Below are 21,483 nucleotides of genomic sequence, written 5' to 3' on the forward strand. Positions count from 1 at the left end.
AGAAACACTGGTTACAGCGGTCATGTATTCTTCAGCAGCAACTTCATTGCATGCATGCTAAAGGAATATTCTGGGCAGATAACAAAATGAGAAAAATTATACTTTTTTTTTTTTTTTTTTCTTTTATTGCAGTGGTTATTGTACATCCACAGCTGTGCAGTTGGTTATGAAAACTCCAAATCTAACTTTCTCCATTTATAAAATGGCTATTTTTGCTATGAGCCTTTAAGGTTAATACTGTAGACAGTAATATATATTTATATGATTAAAACTTTGACAAGTTTTTGTTTAAAAAAACCCCCAAGCTTTAAGTTTATAGGATAGAGATTAAATTGCTGATTGATTATGTAACTGCTGAGACCTACACCAGGCCAGAGAACGGGGCATATTTTAGTCCTATTGTGAATAAAACCTCATCTTTCCCTCACTTTAAGGTTGAGGCCCCATGTTGCGGTAAAGCGGCCTATTTTGTTGCAGTTTTTTGAGCCAAAGACAGGAGTGGATTGAGCAGAAGTGTAAGAACTTCCTATATATTTCACATTCCTTTTATAGCCATTGTTGGCTTTGGCTAAAAAAAAAAAACCCAAACAAAATCTGCAACCAAAAAAAAGCTGCGTTTCCACAACATGGGGCCTTAACCTAAAGGGAGCACCAGAAATGTCTGAGTGCTGATGGCATCATTGCTGGGCTCTGTGGAACACCCCTCATACACCCCCTGGCCATACTCTAACATAGCTTTGTACTGTTGGAGGAAATAGGGTGGTATCAGCTGTTGGCTTTCTAGCAGTATATAATACTGCACAAAACAAAGTTATAATGCAGATTTTTTTTATTATAGGTTGTCGGTATCCTTCTTGGCCTGGGTATCATTGCAATTGTGACGTCTCCCTTACTGCTTTTAGCATCACCGTGTATAATCTGCTGTGTCTGCAAATCCTGTAAAGGAAAGAAGAAAAAGCATGGCCCATCACCATCTACTTAATATAGACTAAATAGTTAGCTTTTTATCCTTCATGCACTAGTGAGGTTGTATAGGCTCTTCAATATAATCGACAACAACCTGTTATTGTCTTTCAGCATTTTACTCAATATACTGTTTGTTTTTGGAAACTATTTTATATATTGCGCAGTGTATTGACACTTTATGCTTTATTTCTTATTATATAGCTATAGAAACGTATTTATATTTCAGAGAGGATAACGAAATAGAGTTTGAGTCCAGCACTGTCAAAGGGATATTTGTTTCTATCAGTGCGAAGATATTTTTAACCAATTTTATGGTCTTTTTAATTCTAAAATATGACTTATTTCCATTGTTAGGAAGAGTTTTGTTTTTTTTTTTTTTGGGGGGGGGGGGGTGATTTTCAAAATGTGCAATTGGTTCAGAGCTTTTTCACTTCATAATATAACTTTAATAATTAAAGACTTTTTAAGATAACTTTCCATCTGTGCCTTTGTCATGTATATTAGAGAAATTATAAGACTTTACAATAAAGGATGCACTGGTGGATAAGTACTAAGTGTTTGTGAATTCATGCAAAAATATCCTAATATTTCTTAAATCATAAACCAATTTTTGTCCAATTAGATCTGTATTTGGTGAACACTGAATTGCCATATTATTGCAAATTAGTGTTTGTCCCAATCTCCAAATCATAGTCACTTTTATGTGTTAATAACGTTTAATGCATTCACTTTCATAATTCATTAACCTGTCCAAGTCATTCTGTGGCCAGTCTCTGATGCCACACTACTGGCTGGGCAGGACAGCTTTACAGGGCAAACTGGGCCAGTTGTGGCCACAAATCCAGTTTGGCTGCCCAGAAATCCAGCGGATATTCCACAACGGTTGGCAGGTTGCACTGTAAGTATGCCACCACCTGCTGGTTCAAGTTCTGCTCTATGTGGGTGAAGAAAGCTGCTAATCAGTGACTCTAGATTCAGGCTGCCGCTGATGCAGTCCATATTGCTCCTGCCACCCCCAACCCCTCGTACAGCTGCCATGCCAGCGCAAGTTGAGTGCTCAGGGCCCCCTTCCCGGTCGGACATGTAAGAGAATTGATGATGGCACAGATAGGCAGCGGCCAAAATGCTGCATAGCATGTCTCTATAATAGTTCAATTTGTCCCCCCTCTCAGCAGTTGTAAAAAGAAAAAAAAGTCCCCATTTTTCCCTGGTAGCGAGGGTCTAGCATGGCTTGAAGCCAGTAGTCATCCATCTGCCAAATGGTGACAATTTGTCAGTGCGCAAGTGAGCATGCACGGGTCATTTGCCTAAGTGACTCCAAGGTACTCTCTGCATCCATCTCCACTGCATACTGCCATGGTGTGTCTGGATCATCTGCCTCATCCACCTAATCACCCTCATACTGTTCCCTTTGTTCCTGCTACTCCTCTCCACCCATTTGGCTAGACATTGCTTGTGCTCCAATGTCCCCATCCTCCTCCTCCTCCAGTTCAGCCCCCACAGGGCTCATGTGGCCGTGAGATGTTGGCGCCACATCTCCAGTCCCCTGACCAGTCATATTGAAAAGCATAATCTTTTGTAGGATGTGAATCAGTGGAATGACATAATTTATCCCATAGTCCTGGCGACTGACTAACAAATTGGCCTCCTCAAATGGAACGAGCAAACGGCAGGTGGCGATTAGTGGCTAAGAATTATTGATTTTTGCCACGATTATATTGAGAAATGGCCTGTATTTGTATACTCTGAACACTGGCTAAGTTGCCTCTTATTTGTCTTATTATGGGTGATCCCGCATTCCCAGAGTTCCCTGCTCTTGTCCTAACGTGCAGTGGCCATTTTATTAAAAAATGCGATTCTATGCATCGACGCGTGAAGAAATCTGGATCTTTGGCGAATCAAAGATTTCCTGAAATTCAGATCTAATTCCACTTCTGCAGAATTGATTTGCTCCTCTCTAGTAGATATATTTCCAGCTCTGCAGGTATTGGCAACAGAAGCTACCCACGGTCAACTCTTGTGTGGGAATTTTATTTGTACGTTCCCAATCAATTTAGGAATAAAAGTAGGAACTACGTCTCTCCATACTCAAGGAATCTCCAAATTTATTCGACAAAACAGAATTGGCAATGGCACTGGTAGGGAAAGTGAGCAAGGTTATCCTACTCCATCTCTCAGTGTTCTTCCTTGTAGGCAGGCCACATCTACACCTAGTATATGGTTGTCATTATTATCATCGTTACCAACTGTTTCTCCTACTCCTTCTCTATACTATCATCAGCCAACTTAACTTGCATCTGGTGGCACAGTTGCCACTGTACCACTTGGTGGATTCCACGGCGTTTTACCAACTGATGACATGTACTCTCTATTGAGGATGCCTAGCACCATTTTCTCCTCTAGGAAATGAGGTTTGTCACTGTCCCCGGGCTACTTTAAATTGCTCCCATAGTACTGTAGATGCTGTTAGCAGAGTAAAAGCCATACCTTATGTTTCAGAGCCCCAGGGATGCAGAGAAAAACCACTTTTATTTATTCAAATGAGGATCTTGGAGCACGAGAGGGGGGAGGGGAAGGTTTCTTTTATTACTGAGCACTGCTACATCATAACTAAACACACCAATCCTGCATTCATCCCGTCTCTCTGGGCATTGTGAGGATCTGACACTGAGAGAATCAAATTACACTGGCCAGGGCAAGGAGTTTGCTGAAGAATACTAGAAGTAAGAAGAGACAGCAGGCAAAGCTGTTGAGACAGGGAGATGGGAAAACCAATTTAATCTTTTCCTTTCCATAGTTCTATAACCATATTCACATGCCTGTGAGGATAGATGCTGTTGTGAAAATTCCTTTTAGGTGCATGCACCTGGTCAAAAATACAATGGAAATCTAAAACCCATGATCTTGGCATTCATAATCAATTGTTATAAAATAATATTCCAAACTAATGGCTTTCAGATGGGTCAGTGCTTCCAAATACAATTCATTTCAGAATATGGCTTTTCTACCATCTAGTGGTCATTTAGCAAACTACATGATATGTGGCAAGAGTCCATATTGTCATGATGTACAATACACAGTTCTACATTATTGTATAATCGAGTATAAATACAAGTAATTTTTCTGATGATTTGGCCATTGAATGCATCTGTCACTTGCTTGTAACACATTTGTATCGTGTATGTGGATTTCAAGATAAAGTGGCATCCTCAAAAGCAGAAATATGGGAGGCAATTTACTGTATTCTACAGTATTTACTTAGTAGAAATCCTATCAGTATAATCATGTAAAGTACAGTGCACACAAAGGTAATACTGACCGGAAAATATTATATAATTTATAACAAAACACTTTCAGAAAAGACTGAGAACATCCATAAGCTTGAATGGGTCTGTTACTGAATCATGTATTGCTAAGTTTTCACAAAGTCTACACTAATGTGTGGGACAGATATCCTAAATTTCTGTGACAAACCTGCCACTTCTGAACATACCCTTAAAAGTGATGACCTAAGATTATTACATTTCTCCATTAACCCCCTTTTCGATTTCATTTTATTTTTCCATATGAAATCTTAATGTTTGCAGAACAAATTGTATTTCATTATGCCACCATTATTTATTCTATATAATGTATTGGAAAGATGGAAAAAAAAATTCAGAATGGGGTCAATTTGAAGAAAAAGTGCATTTCAGCAAATTTATAATTTTTAACCCTAAATAAAAATCCAAAACGGCAAAAAAATTTTTTTTCTAAAAGTCGCCATATTCTGACACCCGAAACCTGTTTCTGGACACAGGGATACCTAATGTGTAGGTGTTTCACAGTATTTAGTCTTCTAAGGAAAGGGGGGGTAATTTGAACTTTGAATATTTTTTATATTTTTTCCCTTTTTTTTTCTTTTTTTTCTTTTGCATTTATTAGATCCCTAGGGGTCTTGATCCCCAAGGGGTCTAGTCTGCAATAGAAACTAATGAAAGACAGGCCTGGTTGCCTGTCATGATAACAGGACATCGGCACCAGAGCTCGCTCCAGGTGCCGACGATTCCCTTTAAATTGGCCGTGCCCATATATAGACACCCGAGATCCGTTGTACTAGTATGGCGGATGTTGGGAAGGGTTAAATAATACAAAACATCAGTCATGCATGATGTTAAGGATGCTGCCCTCTAGAGGGCGGCATACAGAGTGCACTGTTCTCCTACTTTCATCCTGGAGAATAGATTTGCATATTTTTTAGCAGGCACTGGGCAGATTTACTAATAGTATCTTAGTAATAGACATTGAAAATTTACAATACACAGTCCAAAACTAAGCTAGATTTATTGGATGCTGTTTGATAAATTTGACGCATTGTTAGACTGTCTGGTCTAATATTACACCTCTTATTTGGTTGGCTTAAAAAATTTTGGCACATGCTTTTGCAACTTAGTAACTTCCATTGCTGGTCTGAAGCTGTGCCTGTGACTCTGGTACCCCTCACACCCACCTCACAGCCCACAGAACAGTGTGTAGATTAGAAGGTGAGCAATGTATCCATATGTTTTCTAGTATTCAAGTGTAGAATAGTTTAGGTTACCTGCAGTCGTATATAATAGCTCAGATATCACAAAGTATGACAACTCGCTGTTATCGCTGTGTGTTGTCTAAGGTGTTACATAGGGTTAGAGATAACATCAACTACATATTGTGTACTCAGCATTATCACTAATATCCGTGGTGTTACATATTACTGCAGGTAATAATTACTACATTATCAGTGTTCAGGGCAGGGGCGTAACTACCGGGGGTAGCAGCTGCTACAGAGCCCTGGACATTAGGGGGCGTAACTCCAGCAGGTAACGAGCCCTATTTACTTACCAATCCTGGCTCCTGCTCACTGCCATCGGTGCTTCCCCTTCTGCAGAGGCAGCTGTAAGCAGGAGCCGGAATTGCGAACCCCACAAACACCGCTACCATTATATTCGGGGCTCTTTCCAGACCCCCGAGTATAATGATCGGAGGTCCAGGGGAGGTGAAGTTAACATAAAAAACAGTGTTACTTACCTCTCCTGGCTCTGGAAGGCTTCAGGCCTACATCACGTGGGCCGAGGCTTGCGTCCTTATGCTTCGCAATGCAAGCCCCGGCTCATGAGACATCCTGAACATCATTGAAGATGGCCGACATCAGCGGTGAGTGTACTGCAGTCCAGGAGAGGTAAGTAACAGTGTTTTTTATGTTTATATCCTTCCCTGGGTCCTTGATTATTATACTCTGGGGTCTGAAAAGACCATAGAGTATAATAATTGTTCATAGGTGTCCACAATGGGGCATAATACTGTGTACTAGAGCCACTATGGGGCATAATACTGTGTACAGGGGCCACTATGGGGTATAATAGTGCGTGCAGGAATGTAGGAGGGGGTCCATGTCATAAGTTTGCCACGGGGCCCCGCCATTCCTTGTTACGCCACTGGTTCAGAGAATTATTATGGTGTTGTATATGGTGCTACATAGGTACACAAATAATACAGTAAATGTTACCCTTAGTCCTATGTGACACATCAGATAATGCTTTAATAGCACTTTGAATTAGAGAGTTATCACTTGTTACCTATGGTGTTACATAGGACTGCAAAAGCATCAACTACTTTATCTGTATTCAGAGACTTATTATGGTGTTATTTGTGGTGTTAATGGGACTGTAGGAAAAACTCTATATTGTCTGTGCTCAGAGGATTATTATAGTGTTATATGAGGGGTTATATCTAATACATTGTCTGTACTCAGAGTTATTATGGTGTTATCTGTACATATAATACAGTATATTAGATGTTATATCATATGCAGTCCTATGTAACATCTCAGATAATGCCATAATAGATCTTTCAGAGTCAGAAAGTTATCATTGTGTTATCTGTGGTGGTGTTACATAGGACTGCAGTAAAAATTGACTACATTATTTGTACTCCGAATAATTCTAACATATTAGGATCAGTGACATACACATCTACCTAGCATGGCGGCTGTGCATTAGTGCCGATGGGGGAGTGGGGATACTATGCTCAAAACGTTTATGGGGGTCTTTCCTAAGTAATAACTTTATGACTTCTGTCACCTCTGATAAAACACTGGCTTGCAGGTTGGTGTGGAAACGCGTTAGTGGCTCTCATTAGATAAAGTGACCTGGCTAGCAATATAGTGATAATGGCATGGAAGGGTGAATTCACACTGAGTAAACGCTAGCTTATTCTGAACGTAAAACACGTTCAGAATAAGCGGCGTCTAAAGCAGCTCCATTCATTTCTATGGGAGCGGGGATACGAGCGCTCCCCATAGAAATGAATGGGCTGCTTCTTTCACTCCGTGCAGTCCCATTGAAGTGAATGGGGAGTGCCGGCGTGTACGCTCCGGCATGAGCAGAGCTTGCCGTATACGCCGGCACTCCTCATTCACTTCAATGGGACTGCATGGAGTGAAAGAAGCAGCCCATTCATTTCTATGGGGAGCGCTCGTATCCCCGCTCCCATAGAAATGAATGGAGCTGCTTTAGACGCCGCTTATTCTGAACGTGTTTTACGTTCAGAATAAGCTAGCGTTTACTCAGTGTGAATGCACCCTTAGGTAGATATATATTGCTGACCCTAATAGACAAATACCCTGTTGTTGGTGAGCCAGATGTTAGGAATGAGTGCTGGGTTTTAATAGTTACTTATACTGCCTTGGTGGTGTTCTTCTAATATAGCCAATTTAACATTTATCTGCACTGTGGTTATAGATTTACTGACTTGCATAGACATTTACAGTGACAGTTGCAGCTTCCATTAAGATCTATATTTTTCTTTTAATATTGATCTGATAATATACATGATTCAGACTATTCCAAACATACAGTAACTGTTAATATGACACATTATAGGGGATAAACGCGCAGTGTGTCTCTAAATGGGGTTAGAGGCAATTTAATAATAAGGAGGTGTGATCTCAAAAAAGGGACCTGGCCACCTTCAAAAATTTCTGGACTCCAGCACCATGACCTGCCAATGTCCGCTAATATACATGCTCTAGGTATCATTGCTATATAATTCCTATCCAAATACAGCCTCGATCTCAATATTCAGGTTAAGCCTCTGTTAACTATGACTATTATAAGAATCCTAAAATGATATGGCCCAGCACTATTATTATTATAAGAGAATACAACCCTTACATGCCCCCATCGTATTTTATGCATACTTCAATATATAATATCACTTTGGCCATATAAACTTTATTGGTAGCTAAAGAAAGTGCAAGTGGCCACTTTGTTGCATGATAGTAATGTATATTTGTTCAGTATGCTACTGCTCCCCTCCCCCTGCAAAAAACAGGTGCTTTCAAGGAAAATAAACAAAATATATTCTGTGCTATATTTTTAGATTGTAAATGACCCCCTTTGTCTCATCTCCTCTTTTAATGTTAATGTATTCTTTAGTTTTCTTTCCATGTCCTCCTAAGCCATTTGCTGTCAAGAGTCTCTAAAATGAATCTGCAATTCATGAAGTCATGCACTTTGGCAATCAGGAAAAAAATCTTTTCACATTCAAGGTAAGTTAGATATGAAAAGGCAATTAGATGGCTTCTTAATATCCTTCAAGAAATCAGTGGTGTTTGAAAGACTTCTCCTGCTGCCTCCTTTAATGAATTACTATAGTGATGCATTTGTCTTTTATTCCTCCAGAAAGTGACAGCAAGTTTTGACCTTTACCTCCCTTTGCAAAACTTATTTGGTTTTTTTAGATAAAGAAAACAAACTTGGGATATATTCACATGGTTAAAATACACGCCTGAAAAATCAGAGGTGTACTTTGTTGTGGAGTCTGCAGTAGAAATCTTTTTAAAGGCTATTCACGCATATGTGGGGCTCATACAGCATAATTTTGCTGATAGAGCCCCTTTAAGAGTAAGTTCACACAGGGTATTTTGCTCCGGAACCTGAGGCGGAGGCTGCCTCAGGTTTCGGACCAAAATATGGTTGTCGCACACTCTGCTCCGGATTAGGCCCAAATGAATGGGCCTAGTCGGAAGGGAGTGTCTTCAGGCGGATGCCTCGAGCTCAAGAATGAGCATGTCGATTTCATGGTTTCAGGTTACATAGTGCAATTACTCAGCTTTCTATGGCTCCTGAGTGGCATTTGTCTAATAATTAGTCCATGTTTGCTAAATAAATTTCGTTTTCTAGAATCTGGGAAAGTTGGGTGACCATCCTGTAACAATAGCTTTGCACCCAGCTTGCGATATGCGCAAGCTAACTTTTTCTCATAGGAATGCATTGATCAGCGTTGATTGGCTGAATGCCGAATGATTGATGAGTACAGCATTCGGCCAATCAACGCTGTTTCTGCCGGAGGCTCAGAATGGAGACTGCTGTAGACCGATCTTAGACTCCGCCTCCTCCGGCAGAACCAGCGTTGATTGGCTGAATGCTGTAATCTGTATGGTATTCATCCAATCAACGCTGGTCAATGCATTCCTAGGGGAAAAAGTCAGCTCGTGCATATCGCAAGCTGACAGGGATCCCGACCAGATAGAGCCCCAAAGAGCTGGGTGAGTAACATTCCCACCTAAATAAAGGTAATTCCTAGCTAACCCTGCCTGTAGATCTATCCCTGTCTCAGTCACATAGTTCACAGTCTCATATGAACCGGATATTAAATCCACTATTCGTATAAATTGGAGGTCACCTGATTTCGGCAGCCAATTACTTTTTCCGATTTTTTTCGATGCCTCCGTTGTCGTAGTTCCTGTCCCACCTCCCCTGTGCAGTTATTGGTGCAAAAAAAGCTCCAGTGAAGGTGGGAGGGGATACAAATTTTTAGTGTGTTTGCCTCTTGGTATTCGATTGGAATCAAATACCTTGAACGGCCTGATATTCGATTGAATATCTATTTGATGGAACAGTGTTTGCTCATCTCTAATTATGGCATAAAGGCGGGGCCTTATACAGACAGATTGTTCCACACAATAGAGGGTTTAGATTGTTCCTAAACCTGTACACTCCCAGGCTGGCATGGCTGGCAAGGGCAGGCACAGATTGCAAAGGGCCTCTGTGCAAATAATATGTCTGGGCCTACCATCCCCATTAATTAGCCTTAGCAATCATGTGGGGACTTCTGAGGAACAAGCCACAATGCTCAACTGAACAGGATGCACATCAGACACTGGAACGCTGGGGACAACTGAGAATGTTTTTTTTCTTAATGTTACACTTGCCCCTTTGAAGTTTGACCCATAGTGTGCACAGTATAATCTCCTATAGTGGCCTCTACACAGTATGACAATTCTCACAAGGTTAACCCATCAAATAATCTCAGTATCTTTTTGCTTGATGTAATAGCTGAGTGGACCCCCTACCCTAATTGGCTACACATATGATATGTCTGCCCCTGCATGGACCATTTATTGTATCATTTTTCTGACCTGCTCACCACGTACACCAGTGTAGATTTCAATTTTGGAGAACACAATCTCCAAAATTATTATTAGACAGAAGCCTTTTAATAACTCTGGTGCATCTCTCACTAGCGGGAAAATTCAGGAAAGAAATTTACTCTCTACAGAGTAGATGAAAATAGACCTAATGTCGTTTGCAGCAGGATTGGCCAACTATCTAATATGTATGGGGGTGACCTGACTCTTACTTGATGGCTGAGGAGTCTGGCAACAGCTTATTCCTGTACTCCTTTTGAAAACACTTGCATGCAGGGCTAGGTAAAGTGTGCATATACAGCACATGGGGGACTTACAAGTGAAATGTGTATGGGCACCTCAAAGTTTGCAGATTTAACATGGACTAAATCTATTGTGATATCTTGTAAACTATGTCATTGCTTGGTTGTCTAGTTCAGGGCCACCATTTAAGTGAATGCACTATTTGGTTAAAGGCTTTCCCTTATTACTGTAGGGATCGCTTACTTAACTGAAAGCACCAGATGCTCCTTTCTAGAGAGTGGGTACATTGCTTCTATGATACAACAGCACCCTTATATGTTCCATGTATTATGTGAAAATATGTTTGATTTTTGTAACCCCTTTCTGACATTCGCCTATGGACAATCTATGACAGATATAAGGTCTTTAAATATGTTGTCTGCCTGGAATCTCTGTAGGTACTATAGTTGTTCACCATATATGAACATGTTAGGTATTCTCGCATATGAAAATGTCTGTACTATTAAAATTGAAACATGAAAATATTTATCCCATATAGTAAAAGGCTTGGCAGTAAAAGAAAACAAAATGTCTGAACTGTAGTTTTTTTTGTCAACTTGCAAATTTAGCTTGCTTTGCTAAAAAAAAAATCTCTTAGGGTCCATGCACATGGAGCAAAATGGCGCTGTTTATGGCGCCCAATTTTCCATGTGTAAAAAAAGCGTCCCATAAAATTGAATTTACTGCATGGTAAATTTTGGCGAGCGGTAAATTGTGCACATAGAAAAAAGCAAGTGGCACCTATTGAAATCAATGGGATGCTTTTTTTTTATGTGCGGAAAATTTGGTGCCATAAACAGTGCCATTTTGCTCCGTGTGCATGAACCCTTAACCAACTCCATACACTGAAATATAAGAGTTATGGTTACAGGTTGCTCCTTATTTAGAAAAGACACAGTCTGTGCAGGTAAGTAAATTCCCCTGCAAAGGTCTGTAGGTCTAAATAAATACACAGATATGTGGCTACAGAAATATATACCTACACCCTATGCTGCCGGTTTGTAGAGCGTTTGTAGGTACACAACCCAACTGGTAATAACCAATTGTCAGTCTATTCATGAATATGTAGGAGGGATAACTGATGATTGGTACAATATGATTGATTGTAATTGTTAAATTATGGGATTAAAAGTATTCACTAGAATTTACAGATCCTCTTCAAAAAACTTTGCGTAAGTGAATAGTGCAGGCTCTTATCAGAAACTTTGTAATATATACTATCACTGAAAAATGGCTCTTTCTGCTCTTATCAAGCTGTTTCCCTGCACCCCTCTGCTGCAAAAATGACTTTCACTCTGAAAATCCCTGCTATATCCAACTCCAGACAGACTACAGCTCACATAATTCAGATTACACATGTCTATAGATGAGTGAGCAGAAAGTGAGGAGGATAATAGAATAAAGATTTACTCTAGGTTCACACTTGTGTCTGGTATCTGTCCGCTTGCAAACATAACAAAAAATCAGGATACTCGAATCTGTCTTTTTAGACGAATTAGTCAATGGGTGACCGTTTGTGTCTGTTTGTGATCCGTTGTGTCCATTTTTGATCAAACTGTTTTTATTTTTTTCCTCCTTCTTCATTCTGAGCATGCACAGAGCAAAAAACAGGTTGCGAAATGGACACAAACTGATTACTATTAGAATGAGCAAACAGTAAAATGTTCGAGGTTCAATATTCGTTTCTAGTAGCCCCTCAATATTCGACTACTCGAATCGAATATTGAACCCTATTATAGTCTATGGGGGGAAAATGTTTGTTTCAGGGGTAGGCAACATTCAATCAAATTATACTTACCAAGTCCACGAGTGAGGGTCGGGCTGGATCCTCCAAGCAGTCTTCTCCTTGCAGCGTCCCCGCGGCGTCTTCCGGCTGTTCATTCACTCTGCTAGGCATCGGGCCTGTGCAGAGCCGATTGCGCATGCCCGCACTACAAGTGGACATGTGCAGTCGGCTCTGCCCAGGCCCGATGCCTGGCAGAGTGAATGAAGAGCCGGAAGACGCCGCGGGGAAGCTGCACAGAGAAGACTTCTAAAGGTAGGAGAAGAACCAGCATTGATTGGCCGACTGTATAGCATTCTGCCAATCAATGCTGGTTCTGCATCGAACTTTTACATTCGAGTAGCGAGTGGGACTCGATTGAGTACGAGTATTTCGAATACCGTAGTATTCGATCGAATACCTACTCGATCGAGTACTACTCGCTCATCTCTAATTACTATCTGTTTTTAATCCGCGTTCCATAGAACTAAGTGTTAAAAAAAAAAAAAAGATTGGTTTCTGTCCATCTAGTATCTTTATTTTTTTGAGAAGAGAAAAAGTCCTGTTTGTCTGACTTTTTTCTCTGCCCAAAAGAGCAGATACCAGACGGAAATGCTCCAAACGTACACCTGCGGGTAATTTTTTACAACCCATTGAAATGAAATCCTCAAACCGGTCGAAAGTCAGTTTTGAGGATTTTGAGACGGTTTAAAAAACTGATTTTGCACGGATTGCCAAACGCTGATGTGAACCCAGCCTTAGTCTGATGCTCGAGCTAAATAGGTGTTGACTATCACAACCAAAGGACTTTTCTGACATCGGTATAGGTCAGTACTTCTTTATACATGCCCCGCAAGTTCCTTGGACTGTTTGTGAGTGAGATTGTGAATATTATAGAGCAGGTCTGAGCTTACTGTAAGGAGTGTATGGCAGCTAGACCCTACCCAACAGGTCGGAGAGGAAGTAAGCTATAGATATAGCATTGAGAGAGGGAAACCACTGAAAGTTATATAATGGCCAAATAAAGTGTTGCTCCTCATGTACACAGACTGTATTACTGATGTATTTCAAGCCTGTAGTAATAAATTCATTTTGGTAAGCATAAATACAATATGTACAAATTCTGGAACTGGAATTTCTGGAATATGTTTCTAGTTTATACTGGAGTACTCCAAAACTTTAAGGATTGTTGACAGTAGATACAAGATACATGTAAGAAGAAATATTGTGTACTGTAAGCTGTACATTTATCTACATGGCCATTAATAAATGCTGTTTATTCCAACATTAAAAACTTCAAATAGTTTTCAGAGATCAATTCCCCTGCTATTTTCTTGATATAATTTGGCATTTCAAAAATGTGTCTCATTTATTACAGTCACCAATGGCAAAACACCTGTGGACCACCTCTTACAACCAACTCACTTATTATCTTGTGTTCATTCTAGTCTTGGAACACTGAGGAATATTAATGCTTAGAGCTGGGATCTCCACATGTGAGCCATGTTGTAGAAGAGCAATTATAGTTTATTGCTCTACAATTATTTGTTTTTGGATGAGCGTCCGGCCATCTGATGCCATATAAAAGAGTTTTACCAAGTGCAACACTGTTGTAGAACTTCCTCAGATGACATAAGCCGGCCCAGCATTGCTTACCCCCCAAGGAATTTCTATTCTCAGGAAGCCATTAATGATCCTTGTACATCCTTAACAATCAAGCTGCTGCCTATACACACGCATAGTGTCACATTGAATTTGAAACAGGGGACTTTTCTATTTTCTCTTGATTATGCTGCCACCTGGCAGATGCCTATTTACCACAGGCATCAATACACATAGTAATCAAAGGAAATCAGAGGCACAGATTAGCAACAGCTGCAAGTCATTAGCCGCAGACATGGGAAACATAGTGCTGCACCCAACTTGGAAAAAACCAGTTGTGAGTGTTTCCGAGGATGAGGCTTACTTCACAGCTCTTCTGGAAGGCTGCAAACAATAACTTTCCTTGTCTTGTTGGACAGTCCTTTCCTTAGGCAGCTTCACGTCCCAGCTGTATTGCTCTTCAACTCTTCTATTTGACTGCATGTTACGTGAGGGGAGTCTTATATAGATTACAAGATTGTGCATTCATAGATCAAGCATTGTTTTTAGTTATTATGCTTATTATTGCATGGAAATACAAGATCTTTTTTATACTATAACCTATGGATTTCCACTACAAAACTCCATTACCTTAGAAGCTGTAAAATTATTTCCCCTCTTTATAACCAGAAGGGAAGGGGGTTTGACATTTCACACAATTACGGTATATCCATAAGGACTCCATCTTTACATGGCCACTCCCTGGTGGAGATTGATTGGAGACGTGGTAACAAGTATAGGTAGTTACTTTAATTCCAGACTTTTTGAGAGGGATATAAACAGTTAGGGCACTTAGACATTTATCTTAATTATACTTAAAGGGATCCTATGTTTCTATCCATTTTTTTTCCTAACTAACACGTTGGACTAGCGTTAAGAAAGAAAGATTATGAATGATAATCTGTTTTCCCTTAGCCCAAACAGCAGCACAACTGGGGTATTCCTGCCCCTAATGAGCTGTTAGGACAGGTGGAATTTTTAATTACCTAACAGCTTTTGACCCCTATAAGAGGCCGGAAGACCTGCTCCTCCCTTGTGTTAGTAACAAGTATGATAAAGGTGACACACACATATACATCACATATTGTACAATAGCACCTCCTAGGGAGGGAGCCTTGTGCTGCTGTTTGGGCTAAGGGAGAACAGATTATCATTCATAATCTTTCTTCCCCCCTACGCCCAACAGCAGCACAACTGGGGATTTAGCAAGTATTATCTCCCCTAGGGCGGGACCTCCTGGCAGGCTGATGCCAAGACGGAGTGCCCAAATGCTGTAGCATCGGCCGTACGCCAGTCCAATCTGTAGTGTTTGGCAAAAGTCAGCTGTGAGCTCCAAGAGGCTGCAGCACATATCTGCTCCAGAGAGAGGAACCGTGTCTCTGCCCATGATGTCGCCACTGATCGGGTGGCATGGGCTCGTAGGAAATCTGGAACAGGAAGATTCTGAGCCCGTAGGGAACAGCTGATAGCTTCTCTGATCCATCTAGACAGGGTTACCTTTGATGATTTAGCGCCTCTATTGTGGCCAAACACATTAACCAGAAGATTCTCTGATCTTCGGAACGGTGCTGTATGGTCTAGGTAAATACGTAGTGCTCTTACCAGATCCAGTGTGTGTAGCTTCTCCTCCTGCTCAGTGGCAGGGGAGGGAAAGAAACCCAGTAGGGTGATCACTTGATTGGTGTTCTGAAGTGTTGGTACCTTCGGCAAGAATCCTGGGACGAACCTTAGCTGTACTCTGTCAGGAAAGAAAGTTATGAAAGGTTCGGAGGCTGCTAGAGCCTGCAATTCGCCAACCCTCTTGGCGGAGGTTATTGCCAACAGAAAGGTCATTTTAAATGACAGGTACTTCCAGTCCACTTCAGATAATGGTTCGAAGGGGGGCGCACAGAGCCCTTGTAGAACCGCGGCCAGGTCCCACCTTGGGACAGGGGGCCGTACCTGGGGGCGGAGCCTGGCAGCCCCCCTAAGGAACTGTTTGACAAGAGGATCTTGTGATAACCGTGTCTCCAGAAGAGCAGATAGAGCTGACACTTGAACCTTGAGGGTAGCAGGTGCTAGTCCTCTTTCCAGACCGTTCTGTAAGAACTCCAGGACTGCATCTCTGTCAGGATCGCGGTGGCTGCCTGTACACCAATCTCGGAATATCCGGGCGATCCTTTGGTAGCTCTGATTGGTTGCCTCTGCTCTTGAGTGGGCTAAGGTACTTAGCACTCCCTGGGACAATCCTCTGTCTGCGCGTATGGCGCGGTTAACCTCCAGGCAGTGAGGTTGAATTTGTCTAGGCCCAGGCAAGGCCGACTGTTCAGTGACACCAGGTTCCTGACTGGTGGAAGCCTCCAGTAGTTCCCCCGACTCATAAGGATAAGGTCGGTGAACCATGCCCTTTTTGGCCAGAACGGCATGATCACTACTGCCGAAGTCTGGTCCTGCCTGAGTTTCGCCAATACCTTCGGTATCATCGGGATGGGAGGGAACACGTATGCCAGTTCGAACCTCCATGGTATTGACAGGGCATCCACAGCCAAAGGGTTGTCTTCCCGGTACAGGGAGCAAAACCTTTCTACTTTGGCATTGAGTTGGGTGGCCATCAGATCCACCTCGGGGAGACCCCACCTCCTGGTCAGGTAGTAGAAGATGTCCTGATTCAGGGACCATTCGCCTGCGGTCGGCCGGCCTCTCCTGAGTTGATCCGCTAGGATGTTCAGGCGGCCCTGGATATGTACCGCGGCCAGCTGGGAAAGGTTTCGTTCTGCCCAGGAGAAGATCAGGTTGGTGACTTGCATGAGCGAGGGGGACCTGGTTCCTCCCTGCTTGTTGATATAATGGACTGTCGTCAGATTGTCTGATCTTACTTTGACCGCTTTCCCTCGTAGAAGTGGTGCAAATGACAGAAGGGCTCGATGAACTGCGGTAAGCTCGCGCCAGTTGGATGAGTGCGTCCTCTCCCGCTGATTCCATGTACCTTGAACCGGGGTCTCCCCCAGATGAGCTCCCCAGCCTGTGAGGGAGGCATCTGTAGTCAACAGGGTCCAGACGGGCTGGACCGAGGACTTCCCATCTCGCAGATGGGTCCACCAGGGCAAGGTTTGCCGGGTGCTGATGATTAACTGGATTGGCTTCTGTAAACCTGAAGGACTGTGATTCCAGACTCTCAAGATCTGCATCTAGGGCAGCGGACATCAATCCAAGGACCTTCATAGCCTTCCTGATGGTGACCTTTCGTGTGGAAGACAAATGATGTGCCGCCCGAGCAATTTTCCTTTTGCGAGGAGAGGGTAGAGAGACCGTCATGTTGAGAGAGTCTAGAATAAGTCCCAGGAACTGAACTCGTGTTGATGGCACCATCACTGACTTCTGCCAGTTTACCAGCCACCCCAGCTTGTCTAGTAGCGCTACGACGGTCTGCACCTGCGTGGTAAGAACCTCCTTTGAATGAGCCTTCAGAAGCCAGTCGTCCAGGTACGGGACTATGAATATGCCTAGAAGGCGCAGGGCGGCAGCGACCGGAGCTATAACCTTTGTGAAGGTGTGGGGGGCGGAGGATATGCCGAACGGGAGGGCTGCGAACTGGAAGTGCGCCTCTTTCCTTTGTATGTGTACGGCAATCCTTAGGAACTTTCGGTGTGCCAGAAAGATGGGTACGTGGAGGTAGGCGTCCTTCAGGTCCAGAGTGACGAAGTGATCTCCAGGGTGCATGAAAGGTAGTACTGACCTTATGGTTTCCATCCTGCGGATGAAGTGATTCAGATACCTGAGATTGATGATCATACGCCACTCGCCTGATGGCTTGGGGACCAGGAAGACTGGAGAGTAGACGCCTGTGCCTTGCTCTGCGCGAGGAACCACCTCTAGTGCGGCCTTGTCCACGTACTCCTGAATCAATCTCTCCAGATGAAGTTGTTTGGGGCCCTGAAGAGGGCGGGTTCTTACCATCTTCTCTGGCGGCTGGGCAACAAAATTAATTTTATAGCCTTCTTGGATCATCTGGATGACCCAGGGGTCCCGAATATTCTGCCGCCAGGCCTCCACATAGTGGAAAAGACGACCGCCCACCCCAGGGGAGGGGGGTAGGGAGGGGGGGTGTACTGAGAGGGAATTAGAAGGGGGCATTCTTACGGCCACGAGATGAGCCCCGACCTCTTCCTCTCCCGGATCGCCGCTGGCCTCTGGTGCCTCTCCAGGTGCCTCTTCCTCAAAAGGAGGTACTCCGACCTTCAAGGGGCTGTGGCAGGTTCTTGCCCTTGGAGTCGGCCCAGCCTTCCATGATGTGGTCGAGCTCCCTTCCGAACAGCCGTCCGGGCTCAAAGGGGAGACCACAGAGGCTATTTTTGGAAGTAAGGTCAGCCTTCCAGGGCTTCAGCCATAGGGGTCGGCGAGCCACAGTAGCCAGTGCCATGGATCTAGCCGCCAGATGGGTCTGAAAATGGGTAGCCTCTGTCAGGTGATCCACCAACAGCATGATGTCGGACACTGCCGCGAGGAGATCATCACGATCCACGCCGGAATCGATGTCCTTGGCCAGGGATGACAGTTCTGCGCGTAAGCCAGTTGCTACCTCATTCGCGACCATGCCCAAAGAGGCCTGGGCAGAGGCGGACAAATATACACGCCTCAAAGATCCTTCGACTCGGCGATCCATGGGGTCCCTGAGGCCCGAGCCGTCCTCTGATGGAAGGATGGAGCGCCTTGATAACTTGGCCACGGCGATGTCCACCTTTGGTGGAGGACCCCACGCTTTTAGTTGACTTTCAGAGACGGGAAAGAGTGTCTTGAAGCGTGTGGATGGCGCAAAGGCTCTCTCCGGGTGCCTCCATTCGCCCTCCATCAGGCGGAGCATCTCCGAAGAGGGCCTGAAGGTACGAGACCTACGGCTAGAGCCTTCCCCGCCTTCCCGGTCTCTGATTCGCAGGGTCTTGAATACTCTGGACATCTTGTCCAGGGGAAAAATCTCCTTCTCCTCTTCCGTACTAGAAGACGACTCCACATCCCTGAGGCGCAGCTTTTCCAGGGGTGGCAGGGACAATTCACAATCCAGCCGTGGCCTCTTGGCCAGGGAGACGGCTTCCATCCTTTTCATGGAGTCCTGGACGTACCCCTTCACCCAGGAAACCATCTCTCGCATGGGAGTTGTTTCAACAGAGGGGGCCCTGCACCCCTGACAGAACCGATATTGGGAGTCATCAGGCAGCGGCACTCCACAGGAAGCGCACGCCAGATGCTTCCTTTTGGAAGCAGCCTTCCTTCTAGGAGGAACAGTGGAGGAAGAAGAAGACATTCTGAGGAGGAAGAAAAGGATACACTAACTACTTACTGCTCCCAGGGATGCAACTCCCCAACCTGCCTCCCCCCCTGGCCATGTCCACTAAACCTTAGTCAATGAAGCACAGCTCTCCAGCAATGAATGACCAGGGAGCTTCACCAACTGATGTGCTTGCAACCGGAGCGACAAGCACTAACTGAAGCTCTAGGGGGACTTAAATAGGCCAGGGGGTGGGGTTTTGCCCGGAGCCCCGCCCAGGGGGCAGGGGCTACAACGGAGCCAGAATCTCAATGAGAAAGGGGGAGGGGGGAGAAAGGGGGAGGGGGGGAGAAAGGGAGGAGGGGGGGGAATCCGACTCAGATGGTCCCAAGGACCGGGGGACCCCCCCCCCCCCGAACTACCACGGCACTGCTCGTGTCTAGGGGTTCTTTCTCCTTCCGTCCGCCGTGACCCTGCGCACTGCGCATGCGTGGCGGACCTTGCTAGACGGCAGACCTGAGGAACCTGAGAAAGGTTCCTAGGTCTGGCGTTCCTATACCCAGGGAAAGCCCTGACCCGGTGCGACAGCCAGACAGGAGCGCGCACGAGCCGGCAGGGTCCCCGCCGGGAGAAGAGGACCCCTGCTGAAAAAGGAAAAGGATGTCCAAGAAAAAAAGATCTTCCGCTGTCAGGGACGGATGGGGGAGAGTAGTGGACCCCTATAGGAGGTCAGAACACCTGCTCCCCCCCTGACCTCCTGTCCTGTCCCACAGGACAGAAAAAAACACAAGGGAGGAGCAGGTCTTCCAGCCTCTTATAGGGGTCAAAAGCTGTTAGGTAATTAAAAATTCCACCTGTCCTAACAGCTCATTAGGGGCAGGAATACCCCAGTTGTGCTGCTGTTGGGCGTAGGGGGAAAGACTATTCTTCTCCTACCTTTCGTTGTCTTCTCCACACCGCCGTTCACTTGAAATTCCAGTTTTTTCTCGGTATGTAAATGAGTTCTCTCGAAGCACTGGGGGCGGGCCCCAGCGCTCAAACAGCACCCAATGCGGCCCCAATGCTGCTCGAGAACTCTCCAGCACCGCCTCCATCTTCTTCTGGAACAAGGTCTTCTTCCGGCGGTGTCTTCTAACTTTTAGGCCTCGGGCTTAGGGCAAGCCGACTGCGCATGCTCGCGGCCACAAGAAAAACACAGTATTGGAAGCGGCCATTTTCTCGTGGTGAAGACGTCGTTCCAGAAGAAGATGGAGGTGGCACTGGAGAGTTCTCTGGCAGCATTGGGGCCGCCCCCAGTGCTGCGAGAGCACCCATTTACATGCCGAGAAAAAACTGAATTTCATGCGAACGGTGACGTGGAGAAGACAAGGTAGGAGAAGAATAGCCTTTCTTAAGGCTATTCCAATATGTTAGGAAAAAAAGGGTTTGAAAGATAAATCCCTTTAAGAAGTTTCTAAGACAGGTTACTTAACTTTAAAATGAAGTAGATTTTATATATGTAGAATAGTCAAGGACCAATTCTGAATAAATGTTCTTTGTTCAGTTCCACAATTATGATGTTCCAACAGCAATGTATATGTTCATATTGTATAAATGTAATTCCTATTAGCTAAAGCGTAGCCATTTTAAGCTGTTGTTCATGTCCTTGGAACAATAAACAGAACCCATTCATCTTAACCATCCACATCGTGATTTTTATACTCACGTTTATTTTGAATTTGCTGCCATTAGCGCTCTATCATTTCCCGGTTTTTCTATATATCCTTTATAGTCATGCTTAGAAACACTTAGGAATAAAATTTTCATGTATGAATAAATAAAATGTAGCAAGTCTTTATTTTTAAATAAATAAATTATACATAGGCCCGATTCAAATCAAAGTTTGAGTTTCCATTTGGGAAGTCCACATGGTGACCCTTTGAATGGAAACTTATACTCATTAAAAAGCAGTTACAGGTACCTAATGAATCACAAGGATATCATCGACTATAACGAGGCCCGTCTGGTTTCCGCTCGATTTCCGCACAAAATAGTCTGCACAATAGTCCAAGTGGACTCCAGAATGGAAACCTGATGTGAACCAGGCCTTACCATGCAGGTTACTTTCATGACTGCTTGCACTTCCACATGGTCTAAACTTAT

The 21,483-nt window shown here is 43.9% G+C and overlaps 1 protein-coding gene across 2 annotated transcripts in view; it reads left to right on the forward strand.

Annotated features, from left to right (window-relative positions):
* Window positions 1-1,253, forward strand: part of RNF144B (ring finger protein 144B) — a 74,603-nt gene extending 73,350 nt beyond the window's left edge. For both annotated transcript variants that reach the window (XM_075270961.1, XM_075270960.1), the window contains one exon: window positions 839-1,253. In XM_075270961.1, coding sequence (XP_075127062.1) covers window positions 839-982 — 144 coding nt within the window. In that variant the 3' untranslated portion in view covers window positions 983-1,253. The remainder of the gene's footprint in view (window positions 1-838) is intronic.
* Window positions 1,254-21,483: the final 20,230 nt, after the last annotated feature.

Source organism: Leptodactylus fuscus, chromosome 4 (genome assembly GCF_031893055.1).
Source record: "Leptodactylus fuscus isolate aLepFus1 chromosome 4, aLepFus1.hap2, whole genome shotgun sequence".
NCBI lineage: Eukaryota > Metazoa > Chordata > Amphibia > Anura > Leptodactylidae > Leptodactylus > Leptodactylus fuscus.